Here is a 16,473-nt window from a genome sequence, read left to right as displayed (position 1 = left end):
TACATTGAGGGCCAAAAAAGTATATCAGCTGGTGTTTACAGTTTTAAAAAAGCAATTAAAAACATTTCAAAACACAGATATACATCAACTAGGTTTAAGGGTTCCTGTGTGAGTGTGTGTGTGTGAGTGTGTGAGCGTACAGTAGACACAAACGTGCACACACTCACACACACAAATGCCAGACTCATGAGTGAGGAGCAGGGAAGTTGGCCCTTATAAATACGCCTCTATATTATGAATTTGTTTTAGTACTGTCTCCATGGTGAGGTTTTCCCACATGTTTATAGAACCTGCCATTATAAATTAAAAGGTTCTTAACAACACTTAAGCCATACATGAAGCTTCAGCCTACCAGCGCACGGAAGGGAGAGTGAAAAAGAGACAGACAGAAAGAGAGAGACAGGACAGGTACACGTTGTTGGTAGTTATGACTGAGTGGAGAGTTTGACAGGGGTTCCCTATTAGGGTAAGTGGTCTGCTTCTGTAGTGTGTACCCTCTTTTAAATCATAGTGAAATACAATAACGCACAGAGACGCTGTGAGTTTACTGTCAGACACTGAGAAGCAACAGAACAACCAGCAACACCATTACAGCTATTCTCTTATCTCTAACAAGTTGAACTTGATGCCAAAAGCATTAACAACACCATCAGGTCTAATCTTTCTTTTTACAAATTTGATTTTTACAGATAATAATAAAATCTACACTTTATAAGGAAAACCACACTAGTACTGGGTAGGGTGTCCCTTTAAAAAAAAAATTATATATTTTTTTTGTTACCTTTACTGAAAACACTGAACTCATTGCCATTACTCATTTTTCCTGAACCCAGTCTGAGATGAATTTTGCTTTGTAGCATGGTTCAATATCATGCAAGATGGAAGATAGCAAATTGTGATGAAGGGATGCAACAAGGGATCAGCAACAATATTCAAAACAGGCTGTAGTATTCAAGCGTATTAACTAGCGTAAAAAGTCATTCCACACACCATTGGATCACCTCTACCAGCCTGGACTGTTTACACATGGCATTCCACGGGTTTATGGATTCATGATATTGGTGACAAAATCTGACCCTACCATCTGTGAGCCTCAAGCAGAAATCAGGATTCATCAGACCAGCCTGTTTGTTCTTGTAATTCAGAAGTGGAACATGACGTGGTCGTTTGATGTTGTAGCTCATCCATTTCAAGGTTTGAAGTGTTGTGTATTCTGAGATGCTTTTCTGCTCACCACAGTTATACAGTGTGGTTATCTGAGTTACTACAGCCTTTCTGTCAGCTTCAACCATTCTCTGTTGACCTCTCTCATCAACAATGTCAGGATCTAGCCCGGACTTTGGTCACGTGCATTTGTTTATGTTGTTTATGAAATGCCTATGGCGGTCCTCTTCCTTCGTCGTCTCGTGTCAAGACTCGTCGTGTCTTTGTTCCTGTTTTGTGTTTGTTAGTTAATAAACCAGTTTATTTTTACACTATCCTGCATTTGGGTCTATTTTTATCCCCGCCTCCCTGACAAACAAGGCATGTTGGTTCCTATTCCTTTCCCCACACTGATGGTTGATGCGAACATTATTAGCAACTGCTGGCCCATATCTACAAGAGTTATGTGGAGGAAATTCTATTCTATTAATCAGAGATAATAGTTCAAGTGAACTTTTCCTAAGTTGCAGGGAAGAACACAGCAGAGTCCTGTGGAATATCAAACTTCTTTATTTAAAACACTTGCAAGTGTGAAGTCAGTCTGTCCCGACCTAAGTCTGAACAGAGTGTATGTATGTATGTGTGTCTTCCACTGTGTGTGACTTCCTCTAATCTTGTCTTTGCACAAGCAGTACAACGGTCACTCTGTAAGTCTCTGTTATTTCCACACACCTGCAACCTGCAATGTTCTTGTCTCTTCAGCCTAGTGTGCAACTGGAAACAGTTCAGTTCCCCTTTGTTACTTTTTTGCTGTTCCTAGTTTTTGGTGTGTGAGCGTATTGGTACAGAATGTTCATTTTTGTTATTCACAACATTTTCTGTTACAATGTAGGCATTCCACTGCTTCCACACAATTTAATTATTAGCATAAATGTACTTGCTTTCATATTAACATTTCAGCTTCTAGATTTCTTCTCATGATTTTTATGTTTGTTCTAATTCATTAGACATATAACATGGATATTTAAAAAATAAATTAATTAAATCCATAATAGAATAACATCTGGCACCAAAGATATATTCACAAACACAAGTTATTTATGTGTCATAAAATTATATATGTATTGTTATTGAATGAGCTGAACAATTTAATAAGAGTACAAACAACTGCAGAGATGTCAAAAAGGCAAATAACAGGTTTTGCAATGCAAGCATATACATGTACACACACACACATTGTCACACACACATTGTCACACACACATTGTGTGACATTGTCATGATTTCGATTCCTTTACAGTGATTTGTCACTGACTGAGTAATCATGTGTAATCAAGTGTTTTTGGTAATCAAGTGCATTATATAATCTAACATTTCACAGGAGCAAAACATTTGCTCATGTCTGCACAATATAAATTAGTGAGGAGGAAAACGTTTCAGCACAGACAAAAGGTGGAAATATTGCATGTGCATTCACTTTTGTGCATTGTTTGCTTTAAAGTGTAGTCAGAAATTTGTTGTTCACAAAAACGGCAACATCAAAACTTCACATCAGTGGCTCCACCAAAACCCTACCCTTAAAACAGCAACACCATCCACAAGCCTGTAATCGTTCTGTGGTTGCGCCCGTAGGTAACCTGCTGGCCGCCTCTACTTAAAATAAACTTAGCAGAGCAACAATGTTTGTGCTAAACTGAGCTGTATCAGAGTCTTAAAGACAAAAATAGTCTTACATAAACATAGATTAGTGCAGATTAAAGAGTGGGTCATATTACAAAACATAGGAGCTATACAGTCAGGACATTCCCAACGGAATTTACGGTCATGTCTTATTTCCTAAATTATTAGAGGTCGCTAAAAGACCTAGTAAATATTTATTAGTAGATTTTATTGAAGTCTCGGAGAACTTCCATTGGTGACTATTAAGTAAACTGGACACAAATCAATTAGTTACTAAGTTTATCCCAGTGATCCGCTATAAACTGAACAGAGCACAGATGACACACTTGCTGTAAGCGTAAAGAGTAAAACAGTTTTCGTAAATTACACTGTGAATGCTCAGAGTGGAATATGTGAGTGTGGTAACAGCTTACGTTCGTCATTATTCTTGAAACCTAAAACCAGCCACTGTACATCTTAGGAGAGACAGGCTGTCCCATGAGGAAACATTTCTGCTCGGAAAGGAGAAATGAATCCTCCTCATCACCTCTCATCAGGACTTCACCGGTATGACAAGGACAAATCTGTGTGTTACTCTGCCACTCTGTCCTTCACTACCACAGTACCTTTCTACCTTCTCTTATACACCCCTCTCCCTCTCTCTCTCTCTCTCTCTCTCTCTCTCTCTCTCTCTCTCTCTCTCTCTCTCTCTCTCTCTCACACACACACACCCTCTCAGACTATCCCCATTTGTACATTTATTCCATAAAGTGTAGCAGGTTCTACAAGCTGAGTAGGTTAATGTTATGACCTGACCTGCAGAGAAATGAGAGAGAGAGAGAGAGAGAGAGAGAGAGAGAGAGAGAGAGAGAGAGAGAGAGAGAGAGAAACCTGTACAGGGAAACCACAATGATCAATGTTGCCAGGAGGCCAGTCCAAATAAACAGAGGCAAAAAGCACCATCATGTTTTGTCATGTAAGAAGTACAAATGCTTATGTGCTCCGAACAGAAATCAAAGCAGAGAGACGACACAGTGCAGGCCTGAGCACCTGCTCCTTTGACGTACACTTCCCCTGCATGACAGGACTTTTCCACCAGCCAAAAGTTCAACAAGTCCTGAGAATTACCGTATTTCAGCTAAGGGGAGTTTTGGGGCAATGTGCACCCTGTATATATCTAAATTTACAGCACATTGGTTTCATTCTGCTTGTATGTGTGTCATTCAAGGTACAACGATATAAACACCTTTTACACACAGTTATATTATGTAATCATATCAGTGTAAAGTGTAGTCTTAAGGGAATACTTCATTAGCTAGATTTCCTGACAGAATAAATCTGTCACCCATTTCTTGTGAATAGAGCTATCATGTAATATCCACAGTAAGATGTATCTTTAACTTATTTAGTTTTAATTAATATTTAGTTATTAATTTAGTTAGCTACACTCTTGCTTGTTCAGGGGCATTGTGTGAGTGTCAGATCAGTGACTGGTTGGTTGGGCACATCAACAGCAGTGCTATAACTGTGGAGCAATATTGCTGAGTTAGAAATATACATGGTCTTCCTACTAACCGGCCCTGAAACAGCAGGATTGAGCAGTTACTGAAAAATGAATGATTGAATGACATCTCATTTTTTCTCCTGAAATGAGACTGCTGAGTACTAAACGTAAATAAATCTTTCTGAACTGTACATTGAATCATCTACTCCCAATATATAAGTCTAACTCCAATCAGCAAAATAAATAATAAATAAATAAATAAATAGATAGATAGATAGATAGATAGATAGATAGATAGATAGATAGATAGATAGATAGATAGATAGATAGATAGATAGATAGATAGATAGATAGATAGATTAATTAATTAAAAAAAGGACATATAGACTGTCTTTCGACTTATCCTGCTAACAGTGAACCCCTGAACAAGCTTCCACATTCAGAAAGGGTATTACCAGGTTAAGTGAAGGTTTTTATCGTATCATACAAGCAGGACCCAAAGTAAAGCACGGAACTTTATGCTTTAATGTGAAACGTGAAAAGAAATGAGAAACATAGATAATAATCAAGATTAACTCAAATTCACTATACAATCTTATAAAGGCACCTTGAATAGAAATCACATCAAATTTTAGATGATGTTAATCTGTAGTCATCTGAGAGGCATGTGAGAGGCAGGAGCTTTGCTCATGATCATGTGCCAGGCTATGCTCTTTTCCCCCGGGTATCTCAGCTCCAGAGGCAGTTAGCTACAATCCCACCAAATCATCATCTGCATTAATTCAATCTATTTACTCTGACACTAATCTTATTTCTTGCTCAATTAGACTTTAGCTTTAGCATCTCAGGCATGAAAAAAAGATGGATTTCTCAAAGGGGCAGCTGTTTCCCTGACCTGAGAGGCTGTATCTCTGATAATGACGCATAATGAAGAGCCAAAATGTCTGGGACATCAGCAAACACCTCAATTAGCTCGTTCTGCTGAGCTTCAGCCTTCAGCCTCAGACTCTAGGAACTACTCCGGAAGACTACATTAATCTCCCGTCTACAATTAATCTCCCCTCTACACTTAATCTCCCCTCTACACTTAATCTCCACTCTACAATTAATATCTAATCTGATATTTATCTCCACAGCCCTTACTGTTAAGTAACACTTTGGATGTTGGATCTGGTATAATATCCATGAGCCATTTTGTTCCAATTATGTGTATAGTGCATAAAAGCCAAACTTATAAATGTTAAACTTGGGCATCATTTGACCTGATCGCAGGTATTTGCCAATCAGAAAAGTGGACCCAGGAGACAGCGTGTTTGCTGAGGCAAGAAAACTTGTAGTGTAGCATACGCTGCATCTTAGGCTTTAATTAAAAACTGCATGAAAAAAAAGAGATAATGGGTAGGAAAGCCAACAAGGGAGGCCAGAGAGATAACCAAATACATTCGCCATAATGGCTCATAATTTACACACTTCACTGCTGTGAGCAATAAAACACGCAAGGTTGCAGGTTAATCGGAGATGAAGTGCAGAAAGTGTTTTATTTACACCTCCACAACTTTTACGGTGTATTTCACTCTCCTTAAATCATCAACATATACAGATGTCTGCTAGAACCACAAAAAGTATTGGGAACGGGAACATTTAGAAAATGAATAATATAAGGAATGAAGCAGAGAGAAAGTGGGATTTGATTGTCTGTGCATTTTAAGTAGACTTTAAGAGTAGGTTTATAAATACAAAATAAATAATGATATTAAAAAAATTTGGTTTTGGAAACAAATGACCTAACATGTTTACAAAAGATGTGAATAATTTGACAATAAGAAAATGTAGGTTCTTCTAAAAATATATACGTCTCAAACCAGAAATAAACCAATAAGAATGACATGCTGTTTTGCACAGCGCATATCAATGCCTCATATAAGTGTTCCTATATTTCTCCACATGTACTGTAGAATATGCAGTATGCACACTGATCAGTGCTGCTTTTGTTTATTGTCTTGTAGTGTTTTGTATTGTCTGTCTGTTTGTCTCGCACTGTTTGCACCAGGTTGCGCAGATGCACTTTGTGTGTCTAGGTCTAACTTTAAGTCCTTAGCTCTGTGTTGTTCTATGTAGCGCCGTGGTCCTGAAGAAACGTTGTCTCATTTCACTATGTACTGCGTCACCTATATATAGCTGAAATGACAATAAAAGCTTATTGACTTGACTTAATGATAGGAAATGTATGTATTAAATGATTTTTCATATCTAGTTTTTTTAAAGACTAATATAAAGTTCACGTGTCTACTAGCGAACTAAGGCAAAGCAGCTCTTGTCTGTGTCTGCTTAGAAATGTGAAAATATTTGAAAATAACAAGTTAAAAAAGTGCACACTCAGAATGTGTGATTTGCAGGTTTCTTCTTCTTCTTCTTCTTCTTCTTCTTCTTCTTCTTCTTATTATTATTATTATTATTATTATTATTATTATTATTATATTATTAGTGTGCAAGTAAAGGAGCCAGGTCAAAACTCAGTTCATGAGGCGTCCAAACCTATTATACTCCGCCTGCAAAATAAATCCCTCTGTTAGCTGCGATGGATTTGTGGTCTGATGGAGCAGGGCAAAGCCACAGACTCGGCACACTCGCATGGGTTAACAGCATTCTACCTATTTATAGGCTTCTGGGGTGACACATTCCACTCCACTGACCTGAGATTTTGTGCTGGGTGACACACACACATACACACACATACACACACACATACACACACACCTGTAATTCAGCCCTTCTTTAGGCCCGCGTGGTATTGGAGGCTCAGTAGCATGGCCGACTGGCAGTGTGGTCCATCGCTGTATCTGACAGATTTTATTATCTACTCTTGTGTGAGAGTTTTGGCCCATCTATTTCTTCATGTATTAATAATGAGGGTTTAAGATGATTCTCTCATAAACAGAATCCCTCTCAGCTGGACTGACATGAGTGTATTATAAAAAGTTAAAAGAAGGCACTCTGGGAGAATGGCAGGAAACACAGAAAATAACCAAAAACTGTCTGAACATGTAAAAGAAGGAAAAAATGACAGCAGCATTAGAGATTAAGTAGCTTTAAGCAAATTTAAAAATTCTGGTCCTAAAACTTATCAGAAGACATTTTCCACCAGGTAAATCTGGATAGATAGAGACATACATGTTATATTAGGTTTATATTAGGTAACAAAAATGTATGATGATCCGCAGCAGTACCTTCATTTAGTCTTGTGAATAAAGACAAATGACAAAATGATAAAATATCATTTAATTACATTTTTTTCGCTAAGGTGATAAATATAGAAATGCTATGTAGTGTAATATTTTTTTGTACTTCCAGAATATGAGTTATTGTAATATTCAACATATTTTTTGTATATATTTTGCACTGAAATACATGCAAATACAAAATTATTTTAAACAGATATTAACCTTTATTAAACACATCAAATTTTATTATTTTTTATTTTATTTATAATAAATTTAATTTTTTTAAATTATTTTTTTATTTTAATTATTATATAAAATACCAATTTATTATTATTATTATTATTATTGTTGTTGTTGTTGTTGTTGTTGTTGTTGTTGTTGTTGTTGTTGTTGTTGTTGTTTTATTTTATTATCTGTGACCCCCGGTGCAAAAAATGCAGGAGAAAAAAGCATGTATTGGTTAATTTAAAAAGAACAGCGTGAAATGTACACACACACACCCCCCCCAAACTATGTTTACTGTGATTAAGCCTGACTCCAATCATCTGCCTCTAAGATCTCTGGGTAATATCAAGCTCAAGGCCGGACATAACAACACACTTGCCGATGCTCAAAAAAATCAATGATCTTCCCAAAAGAAAAAGGTTCTACCCTGATCTGATTGTTGATTGCTGAGTAATGTCTTTAAAAGCACAAACAATGCATTATTAAAGAGCAAAGAGCAAAGCAGTCATGTAGGTTCTTCTTATACATACAGCTCTATTCTCTATGAGGCTGTGTTTGTACCCTGGGAACAACATGTATAGTTTTATATTCATTTAAATAATCCAGAGACAGGGCGCAAGTTTAAAACATGCAGTCATTTGTGGCCTAATGTGTTTGCAAATGACAAAATAAATACGGAATCAGGAAAGAAAGTTGACTTGAGAGGACATATGTTTGAGTTTTTTTAATTGGCTGGCTTCTTTTCGCTTTGGCATGACTGGAACTCTGTAAAGTTCTAGCTGGCATTTTGGGTGAAAATTAGTTAATTAGGTACAGTAAACTTCATCGCTGTGTTGTTTTTGCAAAGTTTTTGGTGTAATCATAGATAAACTGTCAACTTCCAGAATGAACACATGACCTTTTGGCCAGACAACCTCCAGATTCTGTGACACTCTGACAGAACAGAACATTTGTTACACCCCTGTATGGTGAGCTGGAAGAGAAAGTAACTTTTAGTTGTCCATGTTCAATGCGTTATGAGAATAATACATTAAGTAAATAAAACAGGTCTAGTAAAGGTCTGCTGTCATCTCTGGTTGTGCTGCACATTAGAAAGTCTTCAGCATAATAAAAGGTAATGGTGGTGTTAAAATTCACTTTGAAATAAGCTTTTTGGAGCTGTTAATGTAGTTTTTGTAGTATTGAGTTTTGCTTGTTGCTTGTCACAGTATCAAAGTTTGTCCTGTTAGCTCTTCACACCAAGTTCACAAATCATTTTGTTTCATTGTATAATATAATGCATAAGTCTTTTATGAAAATAAAAGTCTTTTATGAAGTAAAACCCCCTTCTACTTGGGATAGAAACCAATCACTCTCAAATCACGCCACCTTGTGCAGCTTTACAGCTATTTTCCCTGGTTTTATTGGCTGCTGTACGTCACCACCTCTGTTTACAGCTTACAGTTGTGGTTAGGGTTAAGGCTAGGAGCAGTATGTGACCTTCAAAAGCTTTGTGTGTTAAGGGTCAGGTGAAGACACCATGTGATTTTTCTATATGTGGTGTGAAGAGAAGCAGTTGAGGCCCATGGTTGGAACAAGAATTGTGCCTGATTTATTTACCAGGTAAGTACTTTCTGTAGCCCCCTGCGATCTTAACACACTAAAGTCACAGCAGTAATGCAATCATTTCAAAGCTCTCTACTATTACACTGACTAAACAGAAATACTGAATCCCTTATATGATTTTTCTGAAGTCATTCTCCAAAACTTATGTAAATTCATAAATTCCTTTTATGTCTTATCATCAGAGCAGCTTTACAACCATTTCATTTTACATTTTCAGATGCGTATTAACCCACTTGATCTGCTTTCAGTCCCAAAGAACTTTGTTCATCTTTCTTAGACCTGACATTTCTATAGCTAGACCTGCAATTAGGAGCCACCTTGTGTTATGTCTGTTTGAAGGACATGCTCAAAATAGTTGAGTCGTTTGTGCAACAGCTGAAACGGAGCAGAAAAATGTACGCTTGCGTAATGATACAGTGTCGCTACGCTACTCTTCACCTCTTTGATTTCAGCAGCCGTTCCAATAGCGATCCCTCCATCTGCTGCCCACTCACAGGCTTAATTAAGTGACTGAGACATTTACACTCGCTGCTTAATTGCAAACTCAGTTAACTGATCAAGACGCACTTCACATCTGAGCTTCGGAGTCCAATGCTGTGCTCTGGAAGGCAAATAACAGTTCAAATTTAAAGAGCTAATTCAAGCAATTAACACGCACTGTTGAGCAAAGCTAGGACATCCTCAGCTGTAATAATATCTCAGGTACACCAAGGCATACACTGAGATTTAATGGGCCGCTCTTCAGACACCAGTTATAAATAAAGTACTTCCTGCCAAATATTTTTGTGTCCACAAATACACTATGTGAAGCAAATGCATCATTCACTGTGTAGTAAGTTGAGAGCTGCGTAGTACTATAAAACATTGTCTATGAAATATTTTGGGAGTTACTACTGTTATTCATTACTTTATGTCTCAAGATTGAACAGAATTGATGTATTCTGTAAATGAAACTGGTCAATTTTATTACATATTACAAACATTTCTATTCTAGATAAAAATGCATGATATATTATTTAATTTAATGTAAAACTAAATGTTACCATTGGCAAATTGCTGTAGTATAAAAAGTATTAAACATTCTACATGCTGTTATATGCAGATAAAACTTCAGCGTGGTAACTGTAACTTTGCGTGGTGTCAGGCTCTGCATGGTATCCTAGTTTAGTCCCCACTTATTTTCTACAGTGTGCACTTACCGCATTTATACTTCACTTCTGAGACTAGTATCTGCTGTCTCTATTGAAAACTTGGTTCTACAGCTCCTCATATAACTAGATACTTATCTTAGTTTACTGCCTCACTTGCCTCAAGTATAAATGACAATTTTTTAAACCTGGTTCACTATGGTCAGGTTTTTCATGAGACTAATTTAAAAACATGATCATTCCTGACACAGTAAACAATAAAACAAAAGTTTTTTTAAAAGCTTTTAAAAATATAAAGTATTTCATTTTAAGCGAGTTTGTTAATAGGTTTTTCGGTTTAAAGTATTTGGAGCAATGCATGACTCACTTACTGTAACTTTAGGATCAGTTTATCAGAAAGAGAGAGAGAGAGAGAGAGAGAGAGAGAGAGAGAGAGAGAGAGAGAGAGAGAGAGAGAGAGAGTGAGTTGCTGTATGCTGTCTTCTCTTGGGTTTCCACAGATGTAAACAGAAGGTGACAGACAGCATGGTTTGTTTAAACTCCAGTAGGTGAGGCACAGCAGACTGAACGCTCTCTGTTCCTGACCAATCTGACCAGTCATGATCACAACAACTGTACAACTGTACTGTGCAAAAGCTGTCTGTTCTGTGGTAACTGGCCTACATTCAAAAGAATTTAGTGTCTGAACTAAATTCTGGACCATCACTGCCCAGCCACCAGTGTGCCTTTCTTCGCCAAAGATAATATACCATAGAACTAAACCATGGGGACATCTTACCATATTAAACCATAGAACTAAACCATGGGGACATCTAACCATATTAAACCATAGAACTAAACCATGGGGACATCTAACCATATTAAACCATAGAACTAAACCATGGGGACATCTAACCATATTAAACCATAGAACTAAACCATAGGGACATCTAACCATATTAAAACATAGAACTAAACCATGGGGACATCTAACCATATTAAACCATAGAACTAAACCATAGGGACATCTAACCATATTAAACCATAGAACTAAACCATGGGGACATCTAACCATATTAAACCATAGAACTAAACCATGGGGACATCTAACCATATTAAACCATAGACCTAAACCTTGGGTTTTGTGTCCATTCAGCCAAAGAGCATTAGTGAAGACAGGCACTGATTTTAGGTGAGGAAATCTGAGGTGTTCCACTTTGATAATTCAAGTCCTCATGGAGCTCACATTGTTCAAAAGGCATTGTCATGCTGGAACAGACTTAGCCCTCATAGTTACAGTGAAAGAAAATTGTAATGCTCCAGCATTCAAATACATTTAATAGTGTGCCGACTTTGTGGCAACTGTTCGTACAAGAACCACATATGGCTGTGACGGCGTCCACAAACCTTTGGCCATATAGTGTATATTCTTTACTGTAGTCTATACTATCTGTGTCTTAGAATTACGTTTGAGTTTCTAAATGTTCACCAGTCAGACTAGTTTTTTTTTTCCGAGTTATATATTTAATGTACATTAATGTGTAGAATCTTCTCAAAGCATAAATTATATGTAGGCTGGCATGTGATTTACTTTTCGTTAAACATTATTGATTTAATACTTGAAATAAAATAAAATGAATTGTAAGCTGAGAGATATGTCATCATATGAGATATGATCCTCAAGAGATGACCTTAGTAGCCTTTATTTAGGCTGGGCTGTGCTTAGTGAAGCACCTCGCGTGAAGGGCAGACTCAGGTTTGAGTGATCAGCTGAGAGAAAAGAAACTACACAACACAGTGGAAATCATGGAGATCTTGACTCTTTACAACAAGATCTCTACTACTTTCATGAAGGCAAAGAAGCGGTGATTTCTATGCTATTAATGCAATATGTGGTTTCAAGTTTACACACAACAATAACCAGATTATAACTGTACTGAGAATCGACTTTCCGTATATAAGGCTGTTAACTGTGGCTTATGGTATACTGTTTCCTCCATGTGCAAACAATAAAGTCAGCTTACTGGAGTCTGACTGAGTTTGTTGTGGAGTAGATGTTCACTCTCCCTCAAGTGCCTGCCACCCATCAGTCTGTTTATGCCATCGGGATTGATATACTCTTAACTGCAGCGGACGTACTCCTAATATTCCAATGAAATGTACCATAACTGCTGACTAATATACAGTCTAAACAACCAAGTGGATCAAAGGACATTAAGGTGTGGATGCTTTACTGCATGGAGTCCAATTCTAGCCGCACTTTCTATATTGTGTAGATAAACAATATGAATATGTGCCTCGGGTTTTCCAATAAAGCTTTACACTTCTTTACTTTGTACACGAGTTTACAAAGATATAGTATATGTATTTGTAGTGTACAGCGCTGAGTGTGGGACACAAAAGTGACCCGAAAAGCTTTGATCGGACAACACAGACACTGCACTGGAAACAGAGAGAACAAACAAACTTAAAGCGCAGCATTGTTACACCTAATGTTTTGTATAACTTGGTGATTTGTGGAAACTTTTGGCTTGGTTAGAGAGATCATGAATGTGTATATTAGAAATAGAATAGAAAGAGTTCTAATCTGCATCTAACAATGTACTGAGTTTATAATAGGCTTTCTACAGCTTTATAATAAATTGTGCAAAATGTTGTGCAGAAATTGTAAACTTGATTAGGTGTGTTAGGGGGGATGATAATAAGATGAGTCCCTGGTAAGTACTCATGCTTGTATGGTGCAGTTGATTTCTGGGATATTCCAATTCCAGAAGTGTCAGTGCCTCCAGGTGAGAGCACGGCAGGTGCGCAATTTAGTCTAACAGCTTTTTTTCTTGCTGCGAGAGCAGAATGCATGCTCCACATTATTGCTTCCGCTCATATTTATCAGCTCGACACTTTTTCCCCAGTCAGGTGCATGAGAAATTGCAAAAGAAACCATTTTTCACTTATCAGTTAGACGTGACTCACATGAACGCGTGGTAGATGAAGGCGCATCCTCTTGGCCTCTCCAGCACGTTGTAGAGGAAGTTCTGGATCTTACGGTAGCGCTTGCTGGAGGCGGATGTGGTGGCTCGGGGTCCGGGGGGAGCGGGGAACGGAGTCCCCAACAGGCCGGTGCGCTGTGAAGGCTGCGCACGCTCAGGACTTGGAGGTTCTGTGTTTACAGCCGCCAGCGCCACGAACTCCACGCGCCTGTCGTCGTCGGCCGCGGGGGGAGCGAGCATCCTCACACCGCCGTTATTGGACGGGCTTCCCAGCATGCTTTCTGCGTTAAAGCCGGGATGGATCTCAACTCTGATACCAAAGCGCCATAATTGTCAGTGTAGTGTCTTATTTGATAGAATGAGTGAGCGAAAAGAAAGCTGGAGCACGCGTCAGATAAAGCAGTTCTCTTAAAAGCTGTTATCTTAGAAGCATGTTAGTGCGCCTCAAGAGCGCAGACGCACCTGCGCGTAACGACAAAGTTGTCCAAGACAAAAGGGAAAAGTCATCGGTGCGTCACGGGGAGCTGCTGATCTAGAGGTCGTGGACATCTGCTCAAAACAGCGCCTGTGCATTCTGTGTTGTTAGTCCCAAGTCAGCCGCACAGAAGCCGACAATCTTCTTACATCCACTCAGGGGAAAAAAAAAAACAGTTGAGGGAAGTTGTGTTGCTCCTCGAGCTGAAAAGTTTGGCTGCAGCTTTTTGTTTGGCGACTCCAACTACGTGCATCACGCTCAGACAAAACCTTCAGACTCTCAGGATCTGTGGTCTACTCTGTGTCAGTTTACACGAGAGTCTGACCGGGGAGAGAGATTCAAAGGCGCCGCCGCTGTTGGTTTTCTGCCGCCTCGCTTGTGAGCGCTGGAGGAGCGCTACAGAGTCTGCGCACTAAATCCGCCGCCGCGCGCACCGACCAGCGCAGGTGAACCACGAGGGCGGGGATCCTCATGTTAATGCGTTAATGCTTATCTACAGTATCATGGAGCTTCTTCTGTCCTGCTTCTGCAGTGCTTCTGAAAACTTCTGAAAACATTTATCTATTTAAAAAAAGACACACACTGACCATCAATGAACATCATCTTACTATTTCATTATTAGGCCATTATTTAAACGTGCACAATAATAGATGGGATTCCTGGATACGATTTTACACTGCTGATCTTTGTGATCCAAGTTGACATCATTTATAAAACTTGATCAAGTTTGGATCCAACCATTCAGTTGAAGTGACTGGTCAGGCTCGCTATTAAAACTCATTCATCTTCAGTAACCATTTTATGCTGCTCAGGGTTGCAGTAGATCTGGAGCCAATACCAGGAACACTGAGAGTGAGGCAGGAATACAGCCTAAATGGGATACTGGTGCATTGCAGGGCACACACACACACAAACACTCACACACACACACACACACACACACACACACACACACACACACACACACACAAGCACACACACAGGGACAGTTTACCTAGTGTGTAGTGAACAGGATTTTGGGAGGTGTAAGGGAACTGTGGGAAACCCACAGGGACACATGGAGAACATGCACAAAAACTCCACAGAGTAACCTGAGCTTTAAACTGTGGAGCTTGTGCTGTGAGGTGGCAATGCTTCCCCCTGTACCACCATGCCTCCTTCTACAAAAACTCATTATATAATAACTTTAATAAGGTTTTAATTTCCACCACTGAAAGAAAATGCTGTTATCAACATTTTACACATACATCTATTCAAGCATGGGGTGGATTATGATCAGTATCAGTAACTATCACTCTTTTACATATAATGTGTCTTCCAGAAAGTCTGGTTTTGTTGTGTTTCCACACAGAACTTCATTCATTCACTCACTTTCTACCGCTTATCCGAACTTCTCGGGTCACGGGGAGCCTGTGCCTATCTCAGGCGTCATCGGGAACAAAGGCAGGATACACCCTGGACGGAGTGCCAACCCATCGCAGGGCACACACACGCACTCATTCACGCACACACTCACACACTACGGACAATTTTCCAGAGATGCCAATCAACCTACCATGCATGTCTTCGGACCGGGGGAGGAAACCGGAGTACCCGGAGGAAACCCCAGAGGCACGGGGAGAACATGCAAACTCCACACACACAAGGGGGAGGCGGAAATCGAACCCCCAACCCTGGAGTTGTGAGGCAAACGTGTTAACCACTAAGCCACCATGATATATTATAAAGAATGTTTTCAGCACTACGGCATGACACATTAATTCAACATCACGATAGACAGAAATACATGTAAAGAGTGATACTAATGCAAAGTATTCACAAACTACAATGGATAATAAATACAAAATACAAAAGAAGTACAACATAACAATACTGGGTGGAAAAAAGGCATTTATTGTAAAAACAAGTAAAAATATCAAACTATGGGTCTTACTGTTGTATCTGACTACGTATTTCTGAACCTCTAACAATTATGTTCACACTTTTAGAATTGTGCATTTAACCAACTTTAAAAGATTTAAAATTGAAATATGTAATTTCTCATAATTTACATTTATAACACTTTCATAATATAATGACTTAAATACAGTATAGAAAAGGACATGAAATTATTTCTTATTTTTTACACTATAATGTATTGAATATATTTCATAATAAAATATTTTAGAACTAGTTCTATGTATGTTCATAAAAAGACGTAATGGAGAAATCATTAAATAATGTTTTATGGCATATTGTTTAATTATCATTAAGTTGATGTGGGGACCATTGGGTACGGTGTTTGTTGTATATGAGGTTGGATTTATATCGATCTGAAATATTTGGCTTTAGTACAGGGGCCCCTGTGGGAACTTTGGGTACAGTGGCAGGTTCATGCATTCTGACCTCTTGCACTATACAGTTTTCATTTCTCTGGACCTCATTGGAATCATTCTGCTCCAGGACATTAGAGTGCATATTTGTTGATGATAATAACCCAGTGTATATTTTCAGCTAGTATTACTGTGGGATTGAATTATTCTCCTAA

The 16,473-nt window shown here is 38.5% G+C and overlaps 1 protein-coding gene across 1 annotated transcript in view; it reads right to left on the bottom strand.

Moving 5' to 3' along the window:
- Nucleotides 1-14,524, bottom strand: part of LOC113661660 (potassium voltage-gated channel subfamily KQT member 4) — a 47,676-nt gene extending 33,152 nt beyond the window's left edge. The window contains exon 1 of the mRNA XM_027176046.2: nucleotides 13,455-14,524. Coding sequence (XP_027031847.1) covers nucleotides 13,455-13,747 — 293 coding nt within the window. The 5' untranslated portion in view covers nucleotides 13,748-14,524. The remainder of the gene's footprint in view (nucleotides 1-13,454) is intronic.
- Nucleotides 14,525-16,473: the final 1,949 nt, after the last annotated feature.

The sequence above is a fragment of the Tachysurus fulvidraco genome, chromosome 24 (assembly GCF_022655615.1).
Source record: "Tachysurus fulvidraco isolate hzauxx_2018 chromosome 24, HZAU_PFXX_2.0, whole genome shotgun sequence".
Classification (NCBI taxonomy): Eukaryota; Metazoa; Chordata; class Actinopteri; order Siluriformes; family Bagridae; genus Tachysurus; species Tachysurus fulvidraco.
This window is presented reverse-complemented; position numbering and strand designations above follow the sequence as displayed.